At 34.1% G+C, this 24,641-nt stretch overlaps 1 protein-coding gene across 11 annotated transcripts in view; it reads right to left on the reverse strand.

The window, feature by feature from the left end:
• Nucleotides 1-24,641, reverse strand: part of DGKB (diacylglycerol kinase beta) — a 796,780-nt gene that overhangs the window by 422,569 nt on the left and 349,570 nt on the right. For all 11 annotated transcript variants that reach the window (XM_067042589.1, XM_067042590.1, XM_067042594.1 and 8 more), the window contains 2 exons: nt 19,925-19,998; nt 16,819-16,893 (listed from right to left, as the gene is read on the reverse strand). In XM_067042589.1, coding sequence (XP_066898690.1) covers nt 16,819-16,893; nt 19,925-19,998 — 149 coding nt within the window. The remainder of the gene's footprint in view (nt 1-16,818; nt 16,894-19,924; nt 19,999-24,641) is intronic.

Below are 24,641 nucleotides of genomic sequence, written 5' to 3' on the forward strand. Positions count from 1 at the left end.
TAATATATAATATATAACTGTACACAGTTATATATTATTCTTACAGTTATTCTACAGTTATAGGATTAGATGGCTCCACAACTGTCTCATTAAAATCAGGCAGAATTTTCTGGTCTGTGATGTTGCTATTGTTTTTTAAACTTTTTTTTTTGGTCTAGAAGACCAATTCTTAATACCTTCCAACTTGTTTTCTAATACCCAAACTGTATCTATACATACCTTGGTGTCATTGATATTATTACTGCTGCTGCAGCCAATCTGACAAAATCTATGCATGAAGCAATTATGTCCCTCAAAGTTTCTCAATGGTATATATTTTTAAAGGTGGGGGTATATGCTATCTTTTTCTGTGGATTTTGATAATGTCAGCTTCAAAGTGATGACTCATCAACTGTAATGTACCTTCCCCATCATTTCAGCTTAAAGTAAAACTAATTATAACTATGTCCTCCCATCTCGTATCTATTTTACCAATAAATTACAAAGTTTAGGTAAATAAGGAAGTTCACCTGTTTCAACAAATATGGCTAGTCTTTTGAGGATATTGTATGAAAGATGAATTTACACTGTTTTGGGGGGCATTTAATGTAAACAAGTGGAATGGTTATAAACAAAATGTTATTTGGACTCATCATTATGGATCCAATAAAATTTAATGCTGTTATCATCATATTCAGAAAAACTTTCAGAGTATTTGAGAAAATATATATCCCAATGAGCCATTAATAATTGAAACATTAATTTCATTATCTCTGGAAATCTCAAAAACATCTCATACATGTATGTGTATTTTAGAAGAAAAAGGGAGAGAGGCAGAGAAAAATGACAAAAAGAGATGAGAGACAGAAAATGACTGAATATTTACTCTTGGGAAACCTATGATGTTATGTCATTAAATAACTTCAATATTCTCCCTAGTATAATACAAAATAGAAAGAAGTCAGTAAATAATCTCTGTAAAGTAATCCAAATATTTGTTCCTTTTTTGACTGGTGCACATAATTTTTGGAAAATTAATGTGTTAAAATGAATATCAACTGCTTTTAAGTCATTTTTGAGTGAATAAAAACAAAGGAATACTTAGTGAGTTTTATTTTATATGCATCAGATCATTCCACCAAATTAACATTAGAATGTGAAGTAAGAAGTTATTCTGAATTAGGAAATACATCTAGACATCTATTAAAAAAATTACTTTGACTAGAATCAAATACAAAAGAATAGCTATGCCTAAGAAAGAGAGATACATTTCATGGAAAATCCATATACCTAGAAAAGTAATTTTATAAATGATATAGCACCTGCATCAATTCACTTATTTAATATGCATTTATTAACTACAACTGTGTATCAGGAACTGGGTTAGAGTCCAGAGACTCAAAAGCAAGATAAGAGTCCTTGCCATCAAGTATCTTAATTGAGAAGGCAGACAAGAAAACATCTGATTCACATTGCTATGGGATGTTTTGAAAACAGTTAATGCAGTTAATGCAGAATAACTAAAGGAGAATAAATGTATTATCAGAGGGGATGGGAAAGTGAATGGTCTTTCCATTCATCAAGTTAGTGAATAAAGCTAGTGAACAGGTTTAGAAAAGGGTGAGAAAATGAGTTTAGTATTAGAATGTGAAATTTGAGATACCTATGGGACATTAACATGGAAATGTAGACTAAGTAGTCAAATAAACCTACATGGACAGAGAAATCTGAGATGGAAGAAGATAGTCGGAAGCAATCCATGTACACTTGATGATGAAAATCATGAAAAGAGAATAAGAAGAAGGAACATAGAGTTGTGTTGCAGCAAAGGAAACCATAAGGTTCCTTAAATAACTAAAAATAGGGCTACTATATGATCCAGCAATCCCACCCCTGGGCATATATCCAGAGAAAACTGTAATTTGGAAAGATACCTTCACTCCAATGTTCACTGCAGCACTATTTACAATAGCCAAGACATGAAAGCAACCTAAATGTCCATTGACAGAGGAATAGATAAAGAAGATATGGTACATATATACAATAGAATATTACTCAGCCATAAAAAAGAATGAAATAATGACATTTGCAGCTACATGGATGGACCTAGAGGTCATCATACTAAGTGAAGTAAGTCAGACAAAGAAAGACAAATATCATATGGTATTACTTATATGCGGAATCTAAAATAAATGATATGAATAAACTGACTTACAAAACAGAAACAGACTCACAGACTTAGAAAAAAAACTTATGGTTACCAAAGGGGAAAGGTGTGGGGGGATGGATAAATTAGGAGGTTGAGATTAATATATACACACTACTAAATATAAAATAGATAATCAACAAGGACCTACTGTATAGCACAGGGAACTCTACTCAATACTCTGTAACAACCTATATGGGAAAAGAATCTGAAAAAGAATAGACATATGTATATGTATAACTGAAGCACTTTGTTGTACATTTGAAACTAACACAACATTGTAAAAAAAACTACACTCCAGTATTAAAAACAAATGCTGGACAGAGAGTGCAGAAAAGGGAAACCTCCTACACTGTTGGTGGGAATGTAAAGTGGTACAGCCACTGTGGAAAACAGTATGCAAGTACCTCCAAACACTAAAAATAGAATTGCCATATGATCCAGCAATCCCACTCCTGGGCATATATCTGGACAAAACTATAATTTGAAAAGATACATGCACCCTTATGTTTATAGCAGTACTATTTACAATAGCCAAGACATGGAAACAACCTAAAGGTGCATCGATGGAGGAAGGGATAAAGAAGATGTAGTACATATATACAATAAAATACTATTCCACCATAAAAAAGAATTAGATAATGCCATTTGCAGCAACATGGATGCACATACATATTCTCATACTAAATGAGGTAAGTCAGAAAGAGAAAGACGAATACCATATGATACCACTTATATGTGGAATCTAACTTATAATACAAATGAACTTACCTATGAAACAGAAACAGACTCACAGACATAGAGAACAGACTTGTGGTTGCCACGGGGAGGGAGAGGGATTTATTGGGAGTTTGGGATTAGCAAATGCAAACTATATATATATATATATATATATATATATATATATATATATATATATATAAGTGAATCACTTTGCTGTACACCAGAAACTAACACAACTTTGTAAATCAACTATTCTTCAATAACTTAAATTTTTTAAAAAAGATCATGTTGCAGTACAACAGACATGGATTTGCTCTTTTATGAGACTAAAACCTTGAGCAAATCTTAAGCTCTCTTATCATGAGTTTCCTTAACAGCAAATGGAGAAAATGCTTAACTCATAAAGTGATAGTATTTTGCATATTCCCTAGCATACAACCAACAAATCACTATTATTATTATAAAATTAAGAAAGCATATATACGTGAAATGAACAAAGTTCTGAGTGTGAATTCTAAGAAAAAATGATATTAAAAGAAGTGACTAAGGAGAATGTATCCAGATATATAATAAGCAGCACCTTAGAGATAGGAGACATTGATTTTCTAATATCCAAGGGAGATAAGACTTTTAAGATAGGTGAAAACAGCTAAAACTACGTGACTTAACACTTAGCAATTTATCAGTGACAACAGCAATGTCAGTGGAGAATAAAGTCAAAACCACAACTGCACTGAAGAGGAGATGGAAAAGTGAAAGAATAGCCCATTTTATTAAGAATGTAGTTTTGAAGAGACAAAAGGGTTGAGCAGGTAAGTAGCTATACATTTCCATAGAGATTTTTCAAATTAAAAATGAGAGTATCCTCAATTTCACATGTTGCTCATGTTTTTGCAACTCCGCAATGACCTGGGAATTGTTTTTCTGTTTTCCTTTTGGTCTTGAACCTCTATCCTTTATCCATTCCTGTTGTAATCTGTGATTATTATAACACTTTCATCATCGCACATGTTTTCATAAACTAATCCAAGTCATTTTAATACAGAGTAGTCATTTGTTAAAAAGGGATTACATACTTGAGCTAAAAAAGCCAGTAGAATAGGAACAGCTCAAGATGTAATAATAAGAGGGTGGGAATAATAAATTAAGTATCAAAGAACCAAGAGGAACAGGGACTCAGAACAGAAGTTGAATACACCTTATTTAGGAGGAGAGATGCCTCATCCAGTGAGAGGGAAGGAAGTCAGGATGGGTATGAATATTAATGTGTTCATAAGGGTAGGAGTAAGGAAAATAAGATAATTTACTTGCCATGGCCTCTGATTGATAAATTAGGATCAGGATGAATACTGATTTTGTGGAATGTGATGTTTAGAAAAATCTGAAACCCTCTTGAAGAAAAAATATGCAAAAAATGTATATAAATATAGGTTTAGATAAATTATATAAATTATATATAAATATATAAATGTAATATATGAATATATACATAAATAGTTATTTAAAATAAGAAATCACAAACTGAAAATTTAAGATAGCTCACAGATATGACATCATATGATCTAGAATAAAAACATAATAATTAATTAGCTTGATATACTTAAAAATTATCCATTTATTGGCTTTTGATATGAACAATTTTGAATAAAATATTTATGAAGAGATAAAACGATGAGATCAAATTGTAGATTTCTATAAGCTGATTGCCTCTATATCAAATTGCCTTAAACTTTCATGCTTCTTGAGTTTTAGAGTTTTAAATGGAAGAGCACGGCATAATTTGAAAAAGTCTAGTTGGTACAGTATTATCCATAGACATGTTAAAGACTTCATTACTTCAGTGACCTAAGACTTGAGTCTTACTTTTTTTTCCCCAAGAGGTCCCTTAGCACCTGTAGGATCAATAAGAGAATGACTGAATAATTTGTGAATGTGTGTGTGTATGTGCACATGCATACAACTTGACAATTAAGGCCCTCATTGTAATTCATAGACTTTTAAAGTGTCTTTGAAAGCAATTATGATTTATGTGCATACCAAAATCAATGCAAAGCATATATTTTTATCTGTATGTTTCTTACTTTAGTAAAACACATATTTTTGTCATGATGATGTGCTCCACCAAACTCTGTATTCCAATTATCACCACAGGAACAAATAATTGAATCTTAAGTGCTGAACTTTTTAAGTGAGTCTGTGATAACATGATCAATAATGTCCAATGTTTTACCATCATCCAAATGAACTTCCAAAAACTTGATTGGGGGTCCACAAGTTGCAAGCACTCAAATCATTATTGCAATAAACGAATTTTCTATTTAAAACATTCTGATCACTCTAATGTAAAAACAGCATTACTTGGTCTTTTTAAAGTTCTTCTTTTGCTAGTGGACCAAAATCTTAACAGCTGTTACTTCACTTACAACACACATAAGACAACTTGAAATTGAAAATGCATATTAATTTAAAAGTCACGTTTGATCTACATGAAAACTCATGCTTAAAAGAGTGTTATGGGGCTTCCCTGGTGGCGCAGTGGTTGAGAGTCCGCTTGCTGATGCAAGGGACAAGGGTTTGTGCCCCGGTCCGGGAGGATCCCACATGCTGCGGAGCGGCTGGGCCCGTGAGCCATGGCTGCTGAGCCTGCGCGTCCAGAGCCTGTGCTCCGCAACGGGAGAGACCACAACAGTGAGAGGCACGCGTACCGCCAAAAAAAAAAAAAAAAAAAAAAAAGAGTATTATACAGAGGGATTTTCTGCAGTTTAAATGATTACCTTCAAGCAGAGAATTCACTATTAATTTGAGGCAGATACTGATGCTTCTTTAGCATTTTTGTGTTTATGGTTTCAACATGGTCAGTGATATCACTAGAGTTCCCATCGCTGATGGTAAAGATTGATAAATATTTCATAGAAGTTACATATTCATCATCAACACTTTTTAAAACAAAAATTCATAGAAATTCAGAACTTAATTTTTTGTTTAATATGCATTTTCATTTTTGAGATACATTTGCTGAAAAGTTTTATTGCAAAATAAAAATGTATAATATAACACAATATTTATAAACTACATGTTTAATTTGTAAGACACCAAGGAAGAGTATTCAAACTTCATTAAACGTTCTTGGCAGGACCGCTCATCTTCTCTTCCTCACATATATTTCATGTACATCTAACCTGTGATTTTCCACATCTCCACTGACAATGCTGATTGCTATATTTGTTCCCATTTGCATCTCCCAAGGAAAGGAGAGGCACAGGCCACAGAATAATGGACTGGCATAACAGGTATACCAGTTGGCCAACAAGGTCTTTCAGTGAACATTTATTTTTGTCTTTGAATTCTCTGTACACTGTATTTCAGAAGAAGTTGTTGCTTGTATGTGGGAAGTATTGGAAAGGGAAAGATTTTTTGCTTTTTTAGATGAAATGATTATACGTTAAAGTGAGAACTGTGTTCACTGGACATGTATGTGTCTTACATCTGACTAGAGGATAACAGCAGAAGCACGATGTGCAAATTAGCTCTCAAACCCCTCAAGTTTATTATAATGTACCCATTAATAATAATGCTTAAACTAAAAATACAAAATTCTTATGCTAATACTAAATTGAGTAGGATGCTGGGACGCCAGGAATAAACCAGAAGAGTCCTGGGTCAACTTAATTATTATGGTCACAGTAGTTGTAAGACCCTATGTGATTTGGCCCGTCAGTACTATTCTAATATGCTATCTCTATCCATTCTGCTCCAGCCACGCTGGCCTTCTTGCTAATGTTCCCCAATTGTGTCAAATATTCTCCCATCATGACGCTTTTAGTCTTGCTCCTTCCTTTTCTTTAAATGTTATTCTATGTGGTGACCAAATGGCTTGCTTTCTCATCTCCTTCATGTCTATACTCAGTGAGTCTTTCCCTGCTCAGCCTATTTAAAATAACCATCACAGAACACTCACTACCAATGTACACTCTGTTTACCTTCCCTGCTGACGTGTATATTTTATTAGTTTAATGTGTGCCCTCCTCCACTAAGACCATGAGGGCAGAAAGTGATGTTTCTTTTGTTCATAGTGGATTGGCAGTGCTAAGACGTTTTCCTGACACCTGGAAGCCATTGAATTAATATATGCTGAATCAATTTATATTACTAATACTATTATATATATATTTATTGCTGTTGTTATTGTTAAACTACCATTTCACTTTTACTTAGCTGTTGAATCTTTATTCTGCTTGAGTGTGGACTACATTCAATAGTCCACTGTTATTATTTCTAGGAGTAGGTTACTACATTATCATTAATAAAGGTTTCTGAGATACTCATCTGCTATGAGTTTTCTTATTTTCACTCATTAGTAAGATGCTGTTATTTGACTCCCTGGAGCTGACGGTAAAGTTGTGCCAGGGAGCTTGCTGGACAGGCTTAGATAATAATAGCAAACTGAGGGTAGTCAAATAAAATAGTTTATGATACTTAATAGAAACTTGACTTTTGTAGAATAAAATAAGAAACAGGTAGAAGGATATACACAAATGCATTGGTTATTTCCAACAGCCAACTTAGGAGAAAATGTTATTTTTCTAGAGTGTTCAAGGAATTTGGATAAACAATCACCTCTAAACAATAACACATGGATCTATAGTCTGTTATTGAGCTGTTCTTTTCTCTGTGAAATGAGTAACAAAAGTTCAGATTTTTCAACATCTTTAAAGTAATAATCTATTTGTTGATGTTTGTGAAAAGTGACTATAGAATTGTAATGCCCAAAATTCTTTCAACAGGCTAGAAGTTATAGGACTATTAACTGTAGGAGCATGTTACATTTTGTGACTTGTATTTAACACGTTGATCTTTAATACAGACACATATATCGCTTCTCAAACTCAGTCACTCCACTGATCAAGGCAGAGACAAAATTATGCTCACACATTTAATTGAGAGGGATTGCAAAATCATCTGCATCATATTTTATGATTAACATTAGGATTGAGGGAGTCAATTGAGTGCTTTGTTTTTACATTAGGAAAGCAATGGTTATTTTTTCCCGGAAATTTGCAGTAGAGCTGGATTGAATTTTGATGAACATTTTCTTAGCATTTTGAGGATTTTGTTCAGCTCTCTGACACAACATGATTTCATAACAAGAGACATATGTAATATGTCATAGTTCTGATTCAAGAGGGTTTTTATTTAAGTAAAATATGGTAGAAACTTTGTTATATAAAATGATATTTTAAATTAAGAAAGTAATGAAATCTGTGGAATGTGTTATGTGTTTTCTAAATTACAAATTTATTTTAACAGGAGAATGTATTCCAAGGCTTTACTATGGAAATATGTGTGATACTTGGAATATGTGAATCTGTATGTTGACTGTTAAATTTTATTTTTTAAATTATATATGTTTTACATTTAGTTCAGGTAGATGAAACCAAAGATTTTTTTAAAGCACCTATTTCACAAACAATTCATTGTTGTGATTGTTCACTATGCTGAACAATCTGGACAACAATTTACATAATTTAAAAATATTTATCTTGTATATTTTTTCAATTCAATAAATACTTGTTATTTTTTGCTTAAATATTTTAGGGATGACATGAGAAAAAGCCATCTGTACTTTCATGAAGCTGATAGTCAGAAGGGAACAACCAACATCACGAGTATACAAAAAACTTGATATTAACTTTTCATAAGTCACATTAGCATATGCAGTTGGTATAACAGCTAGAGATGTGCATATTTATTTTAATGTTGTGAAGGAAAAAAAATCTCATTCTGTGAGGACCAGTGAGCGATATATGTTTTATATTTCAGTTTTGCAACTAATTTATACCTCAAAACCATTCATTCAATTATATCATAATATGCTTCATCAGGAAGAAACAACTTACATGATACAGACTCTAGTCTCAGATATCTTTAAATGGTCATTATCAGAGTGAGAGAATTTATGTAAAGAGATACAATAAAGACAAAGAAATAAACATCTATTTCTATCTTGAAAACAAAGATAAAAAGGGAAGTGACCAGAGAGTTTTGGTATTTACTAGATAATTTACACTAGGGATTAGCGGAGTTTCGATACATCAAGAAAAGCATAGAAACAAAATGTTAGAAAAGAAGAAATAAATAAAGATAGGATGAGAGAAGAGAGGCATACAAAAAGATCTAAAAACTTGGTGTGGTAAAGAGGAACAATGGGGAAAAAAAGGAAATTAAAAGAATGAATAACTGCAGGCTCAGGGTGGTAGATAAAATATTTATTTTTTAATAAGTGTATCTATAGTAGCATAGGAAAAGTAATAAACCAGGAATAGAAATGAAATTAAACCACAAATTAGAGTAGTAAAGAGACCTTACAGAATAGAACAACTTAGAAAGCAATACATTGAAAGGGAACTGCTGCCAAAGGCAGCCTCTGCCCCCATGGCTGACCCAAGATCAGGGATGGCACAGCTAGAAACAGAGATGGGAAGAGTTACAACACGAGAGGTCAGCTATGGGATTAAGTGAAGGATTACAGAATAGCCTGGCCAGGATCCCATTTCAAAAGAGCTACCTGGGGCGTTTGCCTCCTGGATAACAACTGAGGAATGGCTCTCTAACAGAAGTGCACCTCTACCACTGGGCATGCAGCCTGGGCACTGGCATCAGATATAAAACAGGGCATTCTCATAGTTATCGAGATGAAAGTAGAAATTCAATACAATTCGATTCAAACTCACACTTTAAAAACTCAAGACAATAACAACACATTGAAGAGAGTAAATGTCATTAAAGTTTGAGAGAATAATTAGGGAGTTACATTATATAAAACAGTCTCCAGTGAGAATCAACAAATAGATCCATGAAGCAAAGGAAAGGGCAGCAACAGTCTAACATATATATTATTTCACCATATATAAAGTATGTCAAATCAGTGGTGAAACAGTGGACAAATGAACAGCTTTCGTTGGGACAGCTAGATTTCAATCTGAAGGAAAAAAATGTTCCATGCCTACCTCATCCTAGTCTGTCAACGCATCTCTAAGAAAAAGGTAATCTTTAAAGATTAAAGGTTAGAAATTGAAAACAAAATGAAAAATTAATAAAAGATATAAAAATATTTCAGTAATTTTGGCTTGGGGAAAGGTTTTTCTAAAATATAAAGTTGAGAAATCATTCAGTGTAGAATTAGCAATGCAAATTTTATATATTTATATGGACAAGAAAAAGAACAAAATACACAAACTGAAAGCACACAGAACAAATGAGAAGAAAACACTTGCAACATATATAAAATGATGATAATATTTATACAATAAGATTTTAAAATGAACACAAAAAAGACAAATCAAAAGGAAAATAGGCAAATAAAAGAGCACACGTGTAAAACCAATAGCTAGTGGGAAGCAGCCGCATAGCACAGGGAGATCAGCTCGGTGCTTTGAGACCACCTAGAGGGGTGGGATAGGGAGGGTGGGAGGGAGACGCAAGAGGGAGGGGATACGGGAACGTATGTATATGCATAGCTGATTCACTTTGTTATAAAGCAGAAACTAACACACCATTGTAAAGTAAACATACTCCAATAAAGATGTTAAAAAAAAAAAGAGCATATGCTTTACATAAGACATCAAAGTTTAGTATATATAAGACAAAATGCTTGTTTGGAGCATTTGCTGGTTTTGCCTTATTTGACTGTGGGGAAACATGCTGCTGAATACAGTTTTGGTACATCTATCAAACAAGGAAACCAACTGCATTGACCCAAACAATGCAGAAGGCACGTGGCTAAACCTAGGCCTATGAGACACTTCTTTTCTAAATTTGAAAAATGTGAAACACAAAGATCACGATAGGTTGCTGGTGCAAAAAACTAATGCTTGTCTAAGAATTTAAAGTAATTATTATAAATTTAATGGGGAAGTTACCCTAATTGTAGCATATCAATATGCCTATAATACCTATTATATAGTAATTAATCTACTAAATCAGTGGTTCTGCATGATGTCTCCACATAATCAGCTGGGGAGCTTTTAAGAAATTGAAGTGCCTAGGCCCACCACGCAGATATTCTGAATCTGGCTATACTCCCAACCCCTCCTTCAACCCATACCTATGCCCTCATAGGGAGTTCTCCATTCTCACTGTTTAAGGATAAAAAAAAACGGATTTACTAGTGCCTTTCCATGATGTATCAGAAGTAGCTGGAGGTAGGCTGCTATGGCAGTACAAATAAACTGGGAATAATTTGAGGACAGAAAAGAATGCCATTTGACCTCTGGGCAGTATCTCAAACAATAAAATGTCCTGTTTACCTTTTCTGGACAGAGAGATGTTTAGAGTATAGGAAACATACCAATTCAATAGTACTGACTAACAAATATTTCTCACACTATTAGGGACTCGGAAAGGATAAGAATGGAGAATTAGTGATGGAAGCAAAATTTATATAAGTGAATTTCTCAGAATGGACCCATAATTGGGAGTATAATTGCTCCAAAGAAATGCCAGTTAGCATGTTTTCTTAGTCACTCCCAGCGAGTGTTCAAAGCACTCATGTTCATGTTGGTAGGGTTGGAAGCTTTGGAAGGGATAAACAACATGAATTTATCTTCAACAAGGAGTAGGTACTGACTCTGGAGTACTCAACTGTCATCAAAAGAACCAATTAGTGAATTCCAATATGTTGCTATACCTCATGGGAACCTAAGCCAGCTACTTAAGGGTAGTCTAAAATCCCTGGACCCTTTCCATAATGCAACTGCAGCCATTTGTCCTCACTAACTAGACATTTCTTCTAGCAATTGGATTTACTTTTCTTTCCCATTATGCCTGTGTCAATGCTCATAGCAAATGACTTATTGAATGCCTTAACCACTATCATAGTGTCTCACATATTGCTGTCTCCTTTCAAGGAATACCGTTCACAGAGAAGGAAGAAAGACAGTGGGCTGATGCCCCTGTGACATAAAGGCCTTCTTATATGTTTCATCAGGGAGAAACAGTTGTCCATAGAACACTGAAATAACCTACTAAAGACTCAGTCACTGAATCAGTGGGAGCACTTAAATGGTGTATGATCAAACAGCTGTATCATGTGCTCTGAACTGTACGATGCTGCTTTACCCAATTCAGAAAACAAGGTTCTGGAACCCAAATGTAAAGCTTGGTGATGAAACTTACAATTACACTTAATACTCACTGTGAATCTTAAATTTATGTGTCAAATTGGCTGGGCCATGGATGCCCAGAAAGTTGATCAAGCATTATTTTGAGTGTTTCTGTGAGGGTAGTTTTAGATGAGATTTAACATTTAAATCAGTAGACGTCATAAAACAGACTGCCCTCGCTAATGGGTGACCCCCATCTAATCAGCTGAAGGCCTGATAGAACAAAAGGCAGACCCTAACCCAAGAAAGAGAGAATTCTCCAGCCTGATCACCTTTGACCTGGGATGTTGATTCTTCCTAGTTCCACAGAAGCTCGCCAGCCTTTGGACTCAAACTGGAACATCAAATTACAGATTTGGATTTGTCAGCCTCAATTAGCAAGTGAGCCAATTCCTTATAATAAATTTTTCTCTATACATATGTACTCTTGGTCTGTTTGCTAAAGAACACTGACTAATACATTCACTTTCAAATATTTTGCTTCACATTCCCTTGGTTCTGAGCTCTTATGGTTGAGAAGTTTTAACACCAAAGAGGAATGGTGGCATATGAGACAGTAAAATTTTCATTGAATTGAAGCTAACACTTGGACATTTTGAGGCTCCTCATACCACTAGACTAACAGGCAAAAAGACAGATAGGATGTTAACTGGTATAACTGACTCTGATTCCCAAGGAGAAATTAGGTTTGCTGCTATATAAAGGGAAAAGGCAGTACTAATAGGGCCTCTACTCCGATCATTGGTTTAGTTGTAAGGGCTAGGTTACATACAGTCACAAACAATGCAAAATCTTCGTGGCATAATCTTACAGAGGCTTCTTTATCATCCATTCTACAGGGATGTGGGGTAAGCGGGGCTGGGGGTAGGGGCTCTCTCGTGTGGTTTTCACTCTGGCATCCAAGCTAACCAACAGGCCAATATTGAATACTGCTGGTCACTGTGGTAGAGGAAAAGAAAGAGTGGAAAATTTACTTTCTGCTCACAGTTCAGCGTCAGAGAAAGCCATATAGCCACTCTTAATACCTAAGGTGAAAGGACTGAAATCAAGATCAAGTGCCTGGCAGAAGACCTGGAAATATCTGATAAACAGTACTAATACTGTCAGGTACTACCATGCCTGTCATTCAAGGCACACGAGAAACAAATTCAGCCCTATACAAGCAGTACTACCAAAATCTCAGACCTATCAGGTAAAAATATTTCAATCACTATTCTGGGGAAACATTTCCAAGAAGCTGAGAAATGTTTTATGTTTCAGCTACAGTTTTCAATCAGTAGTAAAACCAGGACTGTAGACTTTACATGAGTTTTATTCTTTGTATTGTTAAGAATATCATTTAATGAAATTCATATTTATAGTTAAATATGTAATTTTCTCATTACATTTCTGTATATTGAGACCAAATGGATGAAGGGAAAGGAGAAAGTCATCTCCAGAGATGTTTTGGAGAACCAGCACTTGAAGCTGGATATTGTAACAATATGAGACTTGAGGCTGTCTACATTTTAGGAGGATGTGTATTTTTGGCTACATATGTAGCAGTAGCAATATGTTGATTGGTATTTTTTTTTCAACGTTTATGTTCAGAAAAGAAGAGATATTGGATAACTCAATGGGTTGGACCGTGGTGAACACTTATTGTTTATTCCCATCAAGAATTCATCTTTCATCCTCAGGTTATATAGCATCCTCATTTGGCTTTGAGAAGACAAACAATTTAGATAATAATCTTGACAGGTCTGTTAGTCAAGATGTTCCATCCCAAAGTAGCCAAGGCTGTGGCATGGAAAACAAGAGAGGCTAATAAATATGCTTCTCCTGGGGATATAAATTTTGAATATAGAAGCAAGAATACCAGAAACAATTGGAATCAATTTCTCTTAGCAGTAACTCCTATGGACACTGTCTTTTTAGTCATAATTTCCTCAAATTGTCCTGATTCCTATCCTTTCTGAAACATAGTTCTTCATTTTTCCATTAATTATATGAGCTACTTCATAATTTTCCAGTAAACTCTATTTTGGATCACAAGCCAGATTATATTTCTGTTGTTTATAGAAAAGTCAATCTAACTAAAGCCATATTCAACTTTATAATTGATTAGCCATGCAAATAAAAATGATAAGGTTACATTTTTACCTAGTACATTTAACAATAATAAAAATTACTGAAGATAGCCAATTTAACAGAGGGCGTGGGAAATAAAACATTATATATTGCTGCTGGGATTATAATTTGATTATAATTGATAATTGATTATAATCAAATTGATAATTTGATTATAATTTGATACTTTTTGTATATCAATTTGGCAGAACCTGAGAAGGAAAATTGAAAATATTTGAATATGCTTCTAAAAACAGATAAATTGATAGACATTAACTTAAATTATGCAAATTATTTAAAAGTGCAGGCAATATAAATATTTCCCAATAACAGAATAGTTAACAAAACAATGGAATACTGTGCAGCTCTTAAAAACATTTAAACTGATCAATATCTACTGAACTCAAACAATATCCACCATATGCTTTTGAGTAAAAGGAAGCAAGTTGCAGAGCAATAAAAATCTACAGTCTAAGTTATATTAAAAAATCTATTTATCTATGTAACACATATATGTGTGTATATATAAATGAATACATTGTATATATATGAATACATTCTATACATACAGTAGTTTTTATATTTATAGAAGTTCTTAGAGGATACACACAAACAATTCACAATAATATCCTTGAGAGGTGGTAGTGCTTAAAGTGGGACCCTTAACTTAATTTCTAAATAATATTCATTGTAGCTTGGAATTGTACAAGTACACTTATTACTTTTATTTTTCAGTACATTAAACTAGAGAAGATAACAGGATGGCTAACGGTTAAAGAGTAAAAGGAAACACATAATACATATTTAAAGTGGAGTAGGAAAAAAAATGAAATGAAATGAGAAAACGAGGTTAAAATCAAGGTTATTGCAATAAATTTACATAGAGCTACAAAGTGATTATGTTATTGATTATTAATTAATAAATGATATTGATAACAAATAACAGTCATCGAGGACATATTATGTGGTAAGCACATTTTTATATGCTTCATGGGTAACACCCAACGTAATTTTATAACTAGCCTATGAGGCAGGTACTATTCCTTCATTTCACGGAAAAGACCATGATGACACAGGGTGGTTAAATGATAAGGTTTACAATTAGCAGAGTCATTAGGTATTTAGTTTAACTATAAAATACAAGCAAATCCTGGATTTACTTGGTCTGGTGGAGCTACAGAGGTCTTGGATTAGCTAAACTTCTTAATGCAAAATTCCTTAATCCTGCAGATTAAGAGCTACTTCTTTGAAGTTCAGAGAATATTAAAGAACAAGAAAAAGAGGCATCCTGACTGAGTTTTTCTGTGTCAATATCAAGACTTTACTTTTTCTTGTCTTTAACTAGACTGGAACTTCCAGCATGTGGCTCACCTAGCCAATAATCTGATCATGACTCTCTACCTGGTGGAGTCTGGAGTTTGACAAAGGCAGTGTTCTGAACTGAATTCCTGTGGTGAACCTGCCTTCTACAGCAAGCAGATTCCACACATCATGGCTCAGCATTTGGAAACTAGCCCTGGACAACAGGTAGCAGGCAATGGAAGAAAAAGATGAGTATAATTGTGGGAGCCTGTGCTAATTAATTGCATATTATTTACATTTATCTAACATGAGATACGATGGCATAAATTTTATTCTGAGCATTTAAAAGACAATTTTAACATTTGGTTTCTCATTTCTGAGAATAACTTAGAAGACTTATTTTAATCATACCGATTTTTTTTTAAAGAAGTTTATTTATAGTTTTCTCTACTTCATCTGGTCTAATGTTTACTATAATGTTGATAGAGAAATCAAATCAGTGTAAGAAAATGACATTAATTAGCTAACTAGGCCAAGTTAACGATGAATTATTTCAGTGCATACTTGTGATATCAAAAGTATATGGGGGGCTTCCCTGGTGGCGCAGTGGTTGAGAGTCCGCCTTCCAATGCAGGGGACGCGGGTTCGTGCCCCGGTCCGGGAGGATCCCCCGTGCCGCGGAGCGGCTGGGTCCGTGGGCCGTGGCCGCTGGGCCTGTGCGTCCGGAGCCTGTGCTCCGCAGCGGGAGAGGCCACGACAGCGAGAGGCCCGTTTACCGCAAAAAAAAAAAAAAAAAAAAAAAGTATATGGTATCTGTTGAAAAATAATTGTATTTCACTACATCTTGCCTATTAATGAAGTATCTTATAAAAGAGTGATATGTATTAGAGTTTGTAAGTAGTAAATGAAAAAATCATATTATGATTTCTATTCTTTGTTAATAGAATTAAAAATTTAAAAAAAATTTTATTCTATAGTAGATCTATGTCCTATATTTAATAAATGGAAGGAGAGCAGTTCTTCGAACACCTAGATGGTTTAGTAATTTAAGGACCCAGCTAATATATGTGTATGTCTGTGGTGTGATTATTCTTATTAACATTACTACTAGAAGTATGAGAATTACTTCACAATATTTAGAAAGGAGGAAAATCTTATTGAAACGGGCCATTTTGAAAAACAGCACCTGCATTAGTTTCTCTTATGTAGTTGATATTCAATGTTTTGTATACTAATCTGGATGCTGTATTTGAATAACATTACTTCTAGGTTTGTCTGGCTGCTTATTTAATTAATTAGTATTAAATGAATTAATGGTAATAATATATATAGGCTTACCCTGGCATTGGTCCATTTCCAGCAAGACTGTAAACCTGACGAGGATTTAGTAGATATTGGAATTTTCTGTAAATTCTATAAAGATGAAAATATGGAAGGAAAAAATAAAATTTAGTGATATCTCCAAATTTTTATTCTAAATATGCACATGCATTTAGAACACTATCCTGCTTTTGAATATTATTTAGCTAATAAGATTTCAAATAAATATTTTAAAATATCAGTATACAATTAGTTAAATATCTTCTCTTAATAGATCCTTGGGAAATTTACAGATTATTGGGCCAATCTAACAGAGCTGAAAGTTATTTATCCCATATATAAAATGGGATTGGACACTGTATGTATGAAAGTAAAGACTGTGACTTCAGCTGCTTAATTATTTCACATAAACAATCATCTTGATGAGCTAGATCACAAAATTGCTGAACTATTTCTACAGGCACATATTAAACAATTCATTTTTTTTCTGAAAGAACTCAATCTTTGCATAACAAACGCAACAGAAATGTTTCTAAGTATACACACATCCCATATCAAAATTCTGAGACAAAATATTAAAAGTGAAGGAATATATTTGGTTTTTAAAATTAGTTTTTATATATACATGTGAAAATATTATTATATATCTTAACATATTCATATTATGTGTACTGAAACTCTCCAAATATCTACTTATATCCTCCCACGTCCGTGTGCAATACCCTCACATTCTAGATCTTGAAATAATGATATCACCTAGCGTCTCAAGAATGATCTTAGAGTCATTCTCAGTACCTCCTTTTCCCCAGCACCTGAAATCGAGGTCAATCCTGTACCTTCTGACTGAGTAATGTCTATCATACCTGGTTATCCTCACTGCCTTACAAGTTCTCTCACCAGTTCTGTAAAAGTCTTGCCTATTCAGCCATCTTCTGTACTTCTATTTAATTACAGTCACGTTGTTTCCATGATAAAAAGTTCCTGCCAGTGGCAAGTTACTTATAAAATATCTTATTATATTTAAAATAGTTTATGTCTCGCCTTTCTCCTCTTTCCTCTTAAACTTCAACCTCGCTGAATATCTCTTGGTTCCCTACCAAAACACCACACTCCTTTCCACACATCTGTCTCCTTTCTTCCTTCACCTGGCAAACATCTACTTTTATCAGAACCAACTCAAAAGCTAGTCTTCTGAGTCTTCAGAGACAATCATTTCTTCCTCTGAACTTCCATAGCACTTGTAAACATTCCTAGCTTAGCTTTTGCCTTGGGGTTACTGCAGTAAATCTGTTTATACGTCTGCCTCCCTGTATGACTGTGTCTTCTGTCTCACCCCAGATCCTAGTAGAGACTGGATTCCCTCAAGTGTTGCTGTCTGAATGATGTGTGGACATTTTCACACCTGTTGACTGGTATGGGAAACTATGTGTGAATATATAATTCTCTTACCTTTTTCTGCTTATCTAATACACCAAAGAAGAAAACCTACATATTTTGAAAGGAAAACCCTGAATAGAATTCCATTATTTGTGAAAGATGCTTCTAATGCATTCAGGAGAATTTATGACTGCATTAATAATAGATCTCCTTTAAACATGTTTACAATTCTTTTGATTTTGAATGGTCCCTGTTAGTGTATAAAGGACAAAGCATAAGTGGGTGTGCATATAGGAGAACTCAAATATCCTCCCTCTCCCCCATTAAATTTAATTTACTGATGACTTCAGTGTATCTATCTGTACATATATATTTTTTAATTTAAATAAAATTATTTTTATGTACTGGGAGAAGAGGGAGGCAGATATTCAATTAAGGGTCATTCTACATGATTAATGTTACCTTAATTTGAGGGGAATATTTCCATTTGAAATATATTTTTTTTCACTTGATACTTCATTTGTTTCTAATTTCCAACATGAATTTGTCTCATCTAATGCTTTGTGAAGAGTTTACTTCTTTTTCAAGATATCCATAATATATACAACTAACAAACTGTGAGTAGGAAAGGAGAAAATAATTTTAGCATCATTACTTAATTATTATTTTATATACCTAAAAGTGAGGCAACTATTCTCTTTAATAAAGCATTGTAAATATTTTATATTATTAAGTCACTAGTTATTTAAAATAACTTGTCTTGTTTAGCAGAATTAAAAGTATAACTATACAGTGATAAAAGGGAAAACTTTTTAAGCAGAAATAATATTTTGTTGAATGGAAAATGACCATTCTTCATTTAACTGAAATGAAGCCGGAAAGTTAAATGGTAGGAAAGGAAATTACTTTTCAAAATTCCTTTATTCATGGAAACATTTCAATTTCATTATTTGGTGAAACCACAATGTAAATTTCTATTTTATTATCATAGCATCTTTGTGAGTGCTTTTATCTGATTGCTCATTTTTTGGCTGGAATTAGTAAAGAGTTCTAGAAATTATTAAGACAGGTACAACTGCATTTCTGTTTCTGACACTCCTTCTTAGAAGGACATAAGATTTACTCTTCAATGTGGTGATTTTCAGATTTTTATTAAATATTATGATTTGATCATTAATTTTACAAAAAGGAAAATTTTTTGTTGTCCACATGAATACTGAGATACCTGATAATGCAGCTCATTATTATTCTGATTAAATGTACTGTGCTTCTCCAGGATATATGGCATCATGTTCTCCAAATGAACATGCAGAAAATCATTATATTTTGTCTAGACGCTGGATATAAATTCTGTTTCTAACTACTGGGCAATCATTTACCTGAAGTCACCTTGTTGACCATTTAGAGAAGCAATTTTCATTCAACAGTATTTATGGAGCCATGTTGTATGCAAAGCTCTTTGTTAATGGCTAGGGGTGATAGGCAGGGTAGAGAGAATTCACACACCTGAGATATGATAATAAAAATATTTACAAAAGGCCATTATTATATTAAAATTTCAACTGTAAAACCAAGGAGAGATCATACCAATATACATTGTTATATAGAGATGATAGCACCACTTATTTCACATTAAAATTAGTGTACCATGAGGGATAATATTTTTAAATGTTTTTATACTATAAATTTAGTTTATCATTTTACAGATATATAACACAGTAAATAAATGTGATTTTTAAAAACATACCGTTCTCCTTGCTTCCCACCACTTTTGGGGTTCACAAAAACTAAAAGTGGATGAGTACCAGGAACAGGAGTAATCTAGAAGAAAAGTTGAATATGTGGACAAATTATTTATATTATATACAAAGAGAACCCCCTGTTATTTCTAAGTCGTGAAATGCCAATTAGCAAATTCAAGAATATGGTTCTTTTGTTCTGTAATGTGGAGAGATAGAGGATAGATAACAGATAGATCTAATCAGCAACATAATTAAATCCTGTGCTTTGACTCCATATATATCAAAATAAATACCCACTGCACTAAGAGAGGTGATTTTCTAGCTAGGAATAGGGCAGAGGGGAAGGCAGCTATGAAGAAGGAATAACCTCTCAATAGCTATGAGGTGAAAACAATAGGTACAATTCGTGGGATCGTGAGTAAACCATCCAGAATAGAGCAGATTATGGTGGTAAAAAAAGATTAGAAAAGAAAGGGATCAAAGTATAAGTGAGCCCTACTTTTATAGACAATCCCTACTTTAGAGGTTTATAGCACATCTGGAATCCATCTTCCCAACCACTTGTGAACTAGAATCTAAATAAGATGGTTTGAGGCCACTTTCGGTCAGAGTCTCCATCTATACAGTGTTTCCTCCATGCTTTCTTTTCCTGCTTGAGAAGAGATGCCAGTTAATCCAGTCTATTTGTTAAACAGGAATCCATTAAATTGACTGTGTCCCTATATGCCACGCACTGCTTTCATCACTATACATTCTCGATTTAACCAAAAAAAGTGCCTGTCTTAGTGGAGCTTATATTCTGGTGGAGAAACAAACAAGAAACAAACAAATAGGGACTTCCCTAGTAGTCCAGTGGTTAAGAATCCACCTTCCAATGCAGGGGACACAGGTTCAATCCCTGGTCAGGGAACTATGATCCCACATGACATGGGGAAGCCCAAGCGCCACAACTAGAGAGAAGCCCGTGCTGCAGGGAAAGACCCCGCGTGCCGCAGTGAAGATCCCACGTGCTGCAACTAAAACCCGACACAGCCCCCAAAATAAACAAATAAATATTTTTAAAAAAGAGAAACAAACAAATAAATATACATTTAATAGTGAAAAGTTATCACCAGAAATGAAGCAGGTGAGGTGCTAGCACTTCACTGGCCGGGGGCAGAAATTGTTTTTGATAGATTGGCAAAGGAGAACACTTGTATTTTATTTGAATTCAATGTTAAGAGGTAAGCTGTTTTAAATAAGAGTATTCCTATTCAGTGTATACCTATGTAACTCCCATCTAAACATAGTTGATTGATAAAACAATATTTTAATAACAAAAATATGCAACCAATGCAGTCCTCTAAATATTAAGTTGAAAAGTTTTAGATCTATTTCCTTTTTGAAAGTAGAATCAAAGTGTCCTTCATTGCTCTGGTATTTTTCCCTTAGAAAGTACCTGAAATATTTAATGAGAAGACTAAAAACAACCATTTCACCATATCAGGTTCTTCCTTTTGTTTAAACAATATAAGTTAAAATACCCTACCAACATATTTTCCTCCAATTCTTGTGAAAAGACATTTTTCTAATGAGTATAGGCACTGGGAAATTGTTGAAATCTTCACACTATATGAGAAGGTTGAGTAAAATATTCTCAATTCTTATACTTTTTCCCAACTTGTTCCCATTACAATCTATTCTTTCTGACTGTTTTACTTCCTCTTTCAAAGAGGACACATGGGTTTTGTTACTGATTTGTCTCTCATTCAGTTGGGAGATGAGATGGACAAGCTGGATCTGCAGTAACTCCTCAGCTCTTCTCCCCTGAACTTCATGTGCTCCATCAGCTACTGGACAGAAAGTACCTACTATCTTACGACACTGTGCTATATACTTGCAATGTGACTTCCCCCTCCCCGCATTAAAAGAAACACCAAAACATACCTCTGACTACTAGTATTCAGTTTCCTTTACTTCTCATTCTATTACAAAATCAGATAGAACTCCTAAAGTTTTCACATGCAAAAAGTAAGACTAACAAATGTGTATTTTAGTTGATTTCTGCATTTAATTTGAATTGTTATTCCTTATTTTTAAAGAGAGGGGAGATTCTCAAGGTAAATGAAATATTTTAGCAAAACATAACATCTGAATCCAAATACTAATTAGGATGATCGTCCCAAAATTCAATATTTAGCTTACCATTACATGAGATTACATTAAGTTCATTTGGGCAAATTTTCATCTTCATTTGAAAATATATTTTGGAATAACTTTCAGAAATATTTATTAATTAAAATGTTTAAAGGCATAATTATGATTTATCAAATAAAGGACAGTACCACGCTACAGAAAATTGTGTTCTGAGGAAACACTATTACAAACAAATAAAGATCCCACTAGACTATATTATAGTCTGTAGAGGACCTGAAAATATAAAAACCTAGATGTCATTTTTAAGGGTGAGTAGATGGATAATTAGATCAAATGGATTAGAAAAATAGGAGAGAATCTAGATAAAGAATTTAGGATAACGATGATACTCTACAAGTGATAAAAGTCAAGAACCCAAAATGGAAGTACAGGAAATAATAAAATCAAATTAGCCAACTTTTCCTCACATATCCCCTTAACATAAATTATGCTTGTAAAATAAGACTGTATAAAAATTAAAAATTGGAAACTTTAGATATTTATTTGTAAGTTATCAGGGACTGTGAAATACTGCCCCTTTGACAATGATTCTAACAGATTAAAACACCTGACCTAACGTAACCTCCATTTAAGGAGTAGTATGTGATTCAATATCAAAACCACTAAAACTCTGGTGTTAGGGGATCATTTAATGGTAGTATTTATACAAGAAATGTCAAGGTTTCAGGCAAATCGGCATCTTTTTCAATGCTCATCCAAAAAGCTTTTTTTTTTTTTTTTTTTTTTTTTTGCAGTATGCGGGCCTCTCACTGTTGTGGCCTCTCCCGTTGCGGAGCACAGGCTCCGGACGCGCAGGCCCAGCGGCCGTGGCTCACGGGCCCAGCCGCTCCGCGGCATGTGGGATCCTCCCGGACCAGGGCACGAACCCGTGTCTCCTGCATCGGCAGGCGGACTCTCAACCACTGCGCCACCAGGGAAGCCCCAAAAAGCTTTTAAATTCTGCTAAACTTTGTTACAATCAAAAGAAGGTCAATCTAGCAGAGTAAATTTAGGTGCCAGGAGACGAAAGGCAGCGTTTTTTAGATTTGAGAGCCAAAAACCTATAGTACTGCATAGCCATTTTCAAATCTACAAGTTACAAATTAACAACTTCTGTGTTCACTAATAGTCCTGAAATAAGAAGCAGTATCTTAGTGGCAGAGACTGCAATTTGTCACTTAATTCTCGTATTCCTCTTCATCCTTAGTAAAACAACCCTGAGTTTTAGGATTGACTACATATGAGAACATTCTCTTATGTAAACATAGCATGACCACCAAAATAGAGAACTTAACATGATTCTGGACTAGCTTCTTTTGTTATAAAAGCCATTATTGAGACAACTGGTGAAACTTGAATGGGATCTAAGGATTAGATAGCACTAATGTATCAATTTTATATTCAAGTTCACTAATTCTCTTTTGAACTGTATCTAATATAGTCTTTAACAGGACAAATTTTGGTTTTTTACTTTCATACAATAATTCGGAAATAAGATGTAAAACTCAGTTATTTTGGAAAGTGATGTACTGTCATCCTAAAATGCCATATGCATTTTGTTATAGATTTTAGTGGGATGGGAAGCAGTTAGACAAAAATACAAGTATTTTAAAAATTCTGTTAGCTAAAACTATTTGATCTCGGAAGTAAATATTTTTATAGCACTTGAAGTAATTTGCAGTGGAACAGTATATAAAACAGATGAAAGGCAAATTACTATGTCTGAAGTATGAAAGAACCCTGAACCTGTTCTCAGCTTCCCATCACCCCACTCTTGTGCTTGAGGCATCTCTACAGAGTCCTGGGCTTCTCAAAACAGTTTTTTTAAAAAAAAACATCGGGATAGGGTAATACAGTATAACAAAGAAAATACTTATGGTGGGCGAAAGTGTTCAGGAATATTTTACAGCGTGTGTGGTACTTGAAATCTTGCAGAATGGTTATAAATTAGGTGTGAAGGACACTGCAATAGCAAACAGAATGGATTCTCCTCTATAAAGAATAGAGGTAATCACGTGAGATTGTATTTACTCACATAAAGGGGCAGTTTCAATCATATAAACATTGAAGAATAGGACTTTAGGGTCAGACTGGTTTGGGATCCCAGTTCAACCATTCCTTTCTACAGATACGCTCTCCCTTAGTGCCATCAATATGTCTTTCACTCCCAAATTCATATCCGTCCTCACCCCTGAAATCTAGATTCACATATCTGTCTGCCTACTCGACGTTTCCATTTGGATATCTAACAGCATCAGAAATTTCACTCCAAACGTTATTCATCCAGATCCTTTTCCATCTCAGTCAATGGCAACTTCATCATTTCAGTTCCATGGGCCAAAGCTCTTGGAGATGTCTCTACTCTTCACTTCTTAATGAAGCCTAATCCCACTATCTGACTTAAAATTATAGACAACTCCAACTCTCAGCCCTGACACATCTTATCTTATTCAGTTCCATCTTTTTCATTCCATTTATAACCTAGCATATTATATGTATGGAGACATGGACTCATTTTAGAGGTTGTTATATACTCAAAGTATAGAA

The sequence above is a fragment of the Kogia breviceps genome, chromosome 9, assembly GCF_026419965.1.
Source record: "Kogia breviceps isolate mKogBre1 chromosome 9, mKogBre1 haplotype 1, whole genome shotgun sequence".
NCBI classification, from domain to species: Eukaryota; Metazoa; Chordata; class Mammalia; order Artiodactyla; family Physeteridae; genus Kogia; species Kogia breviceps.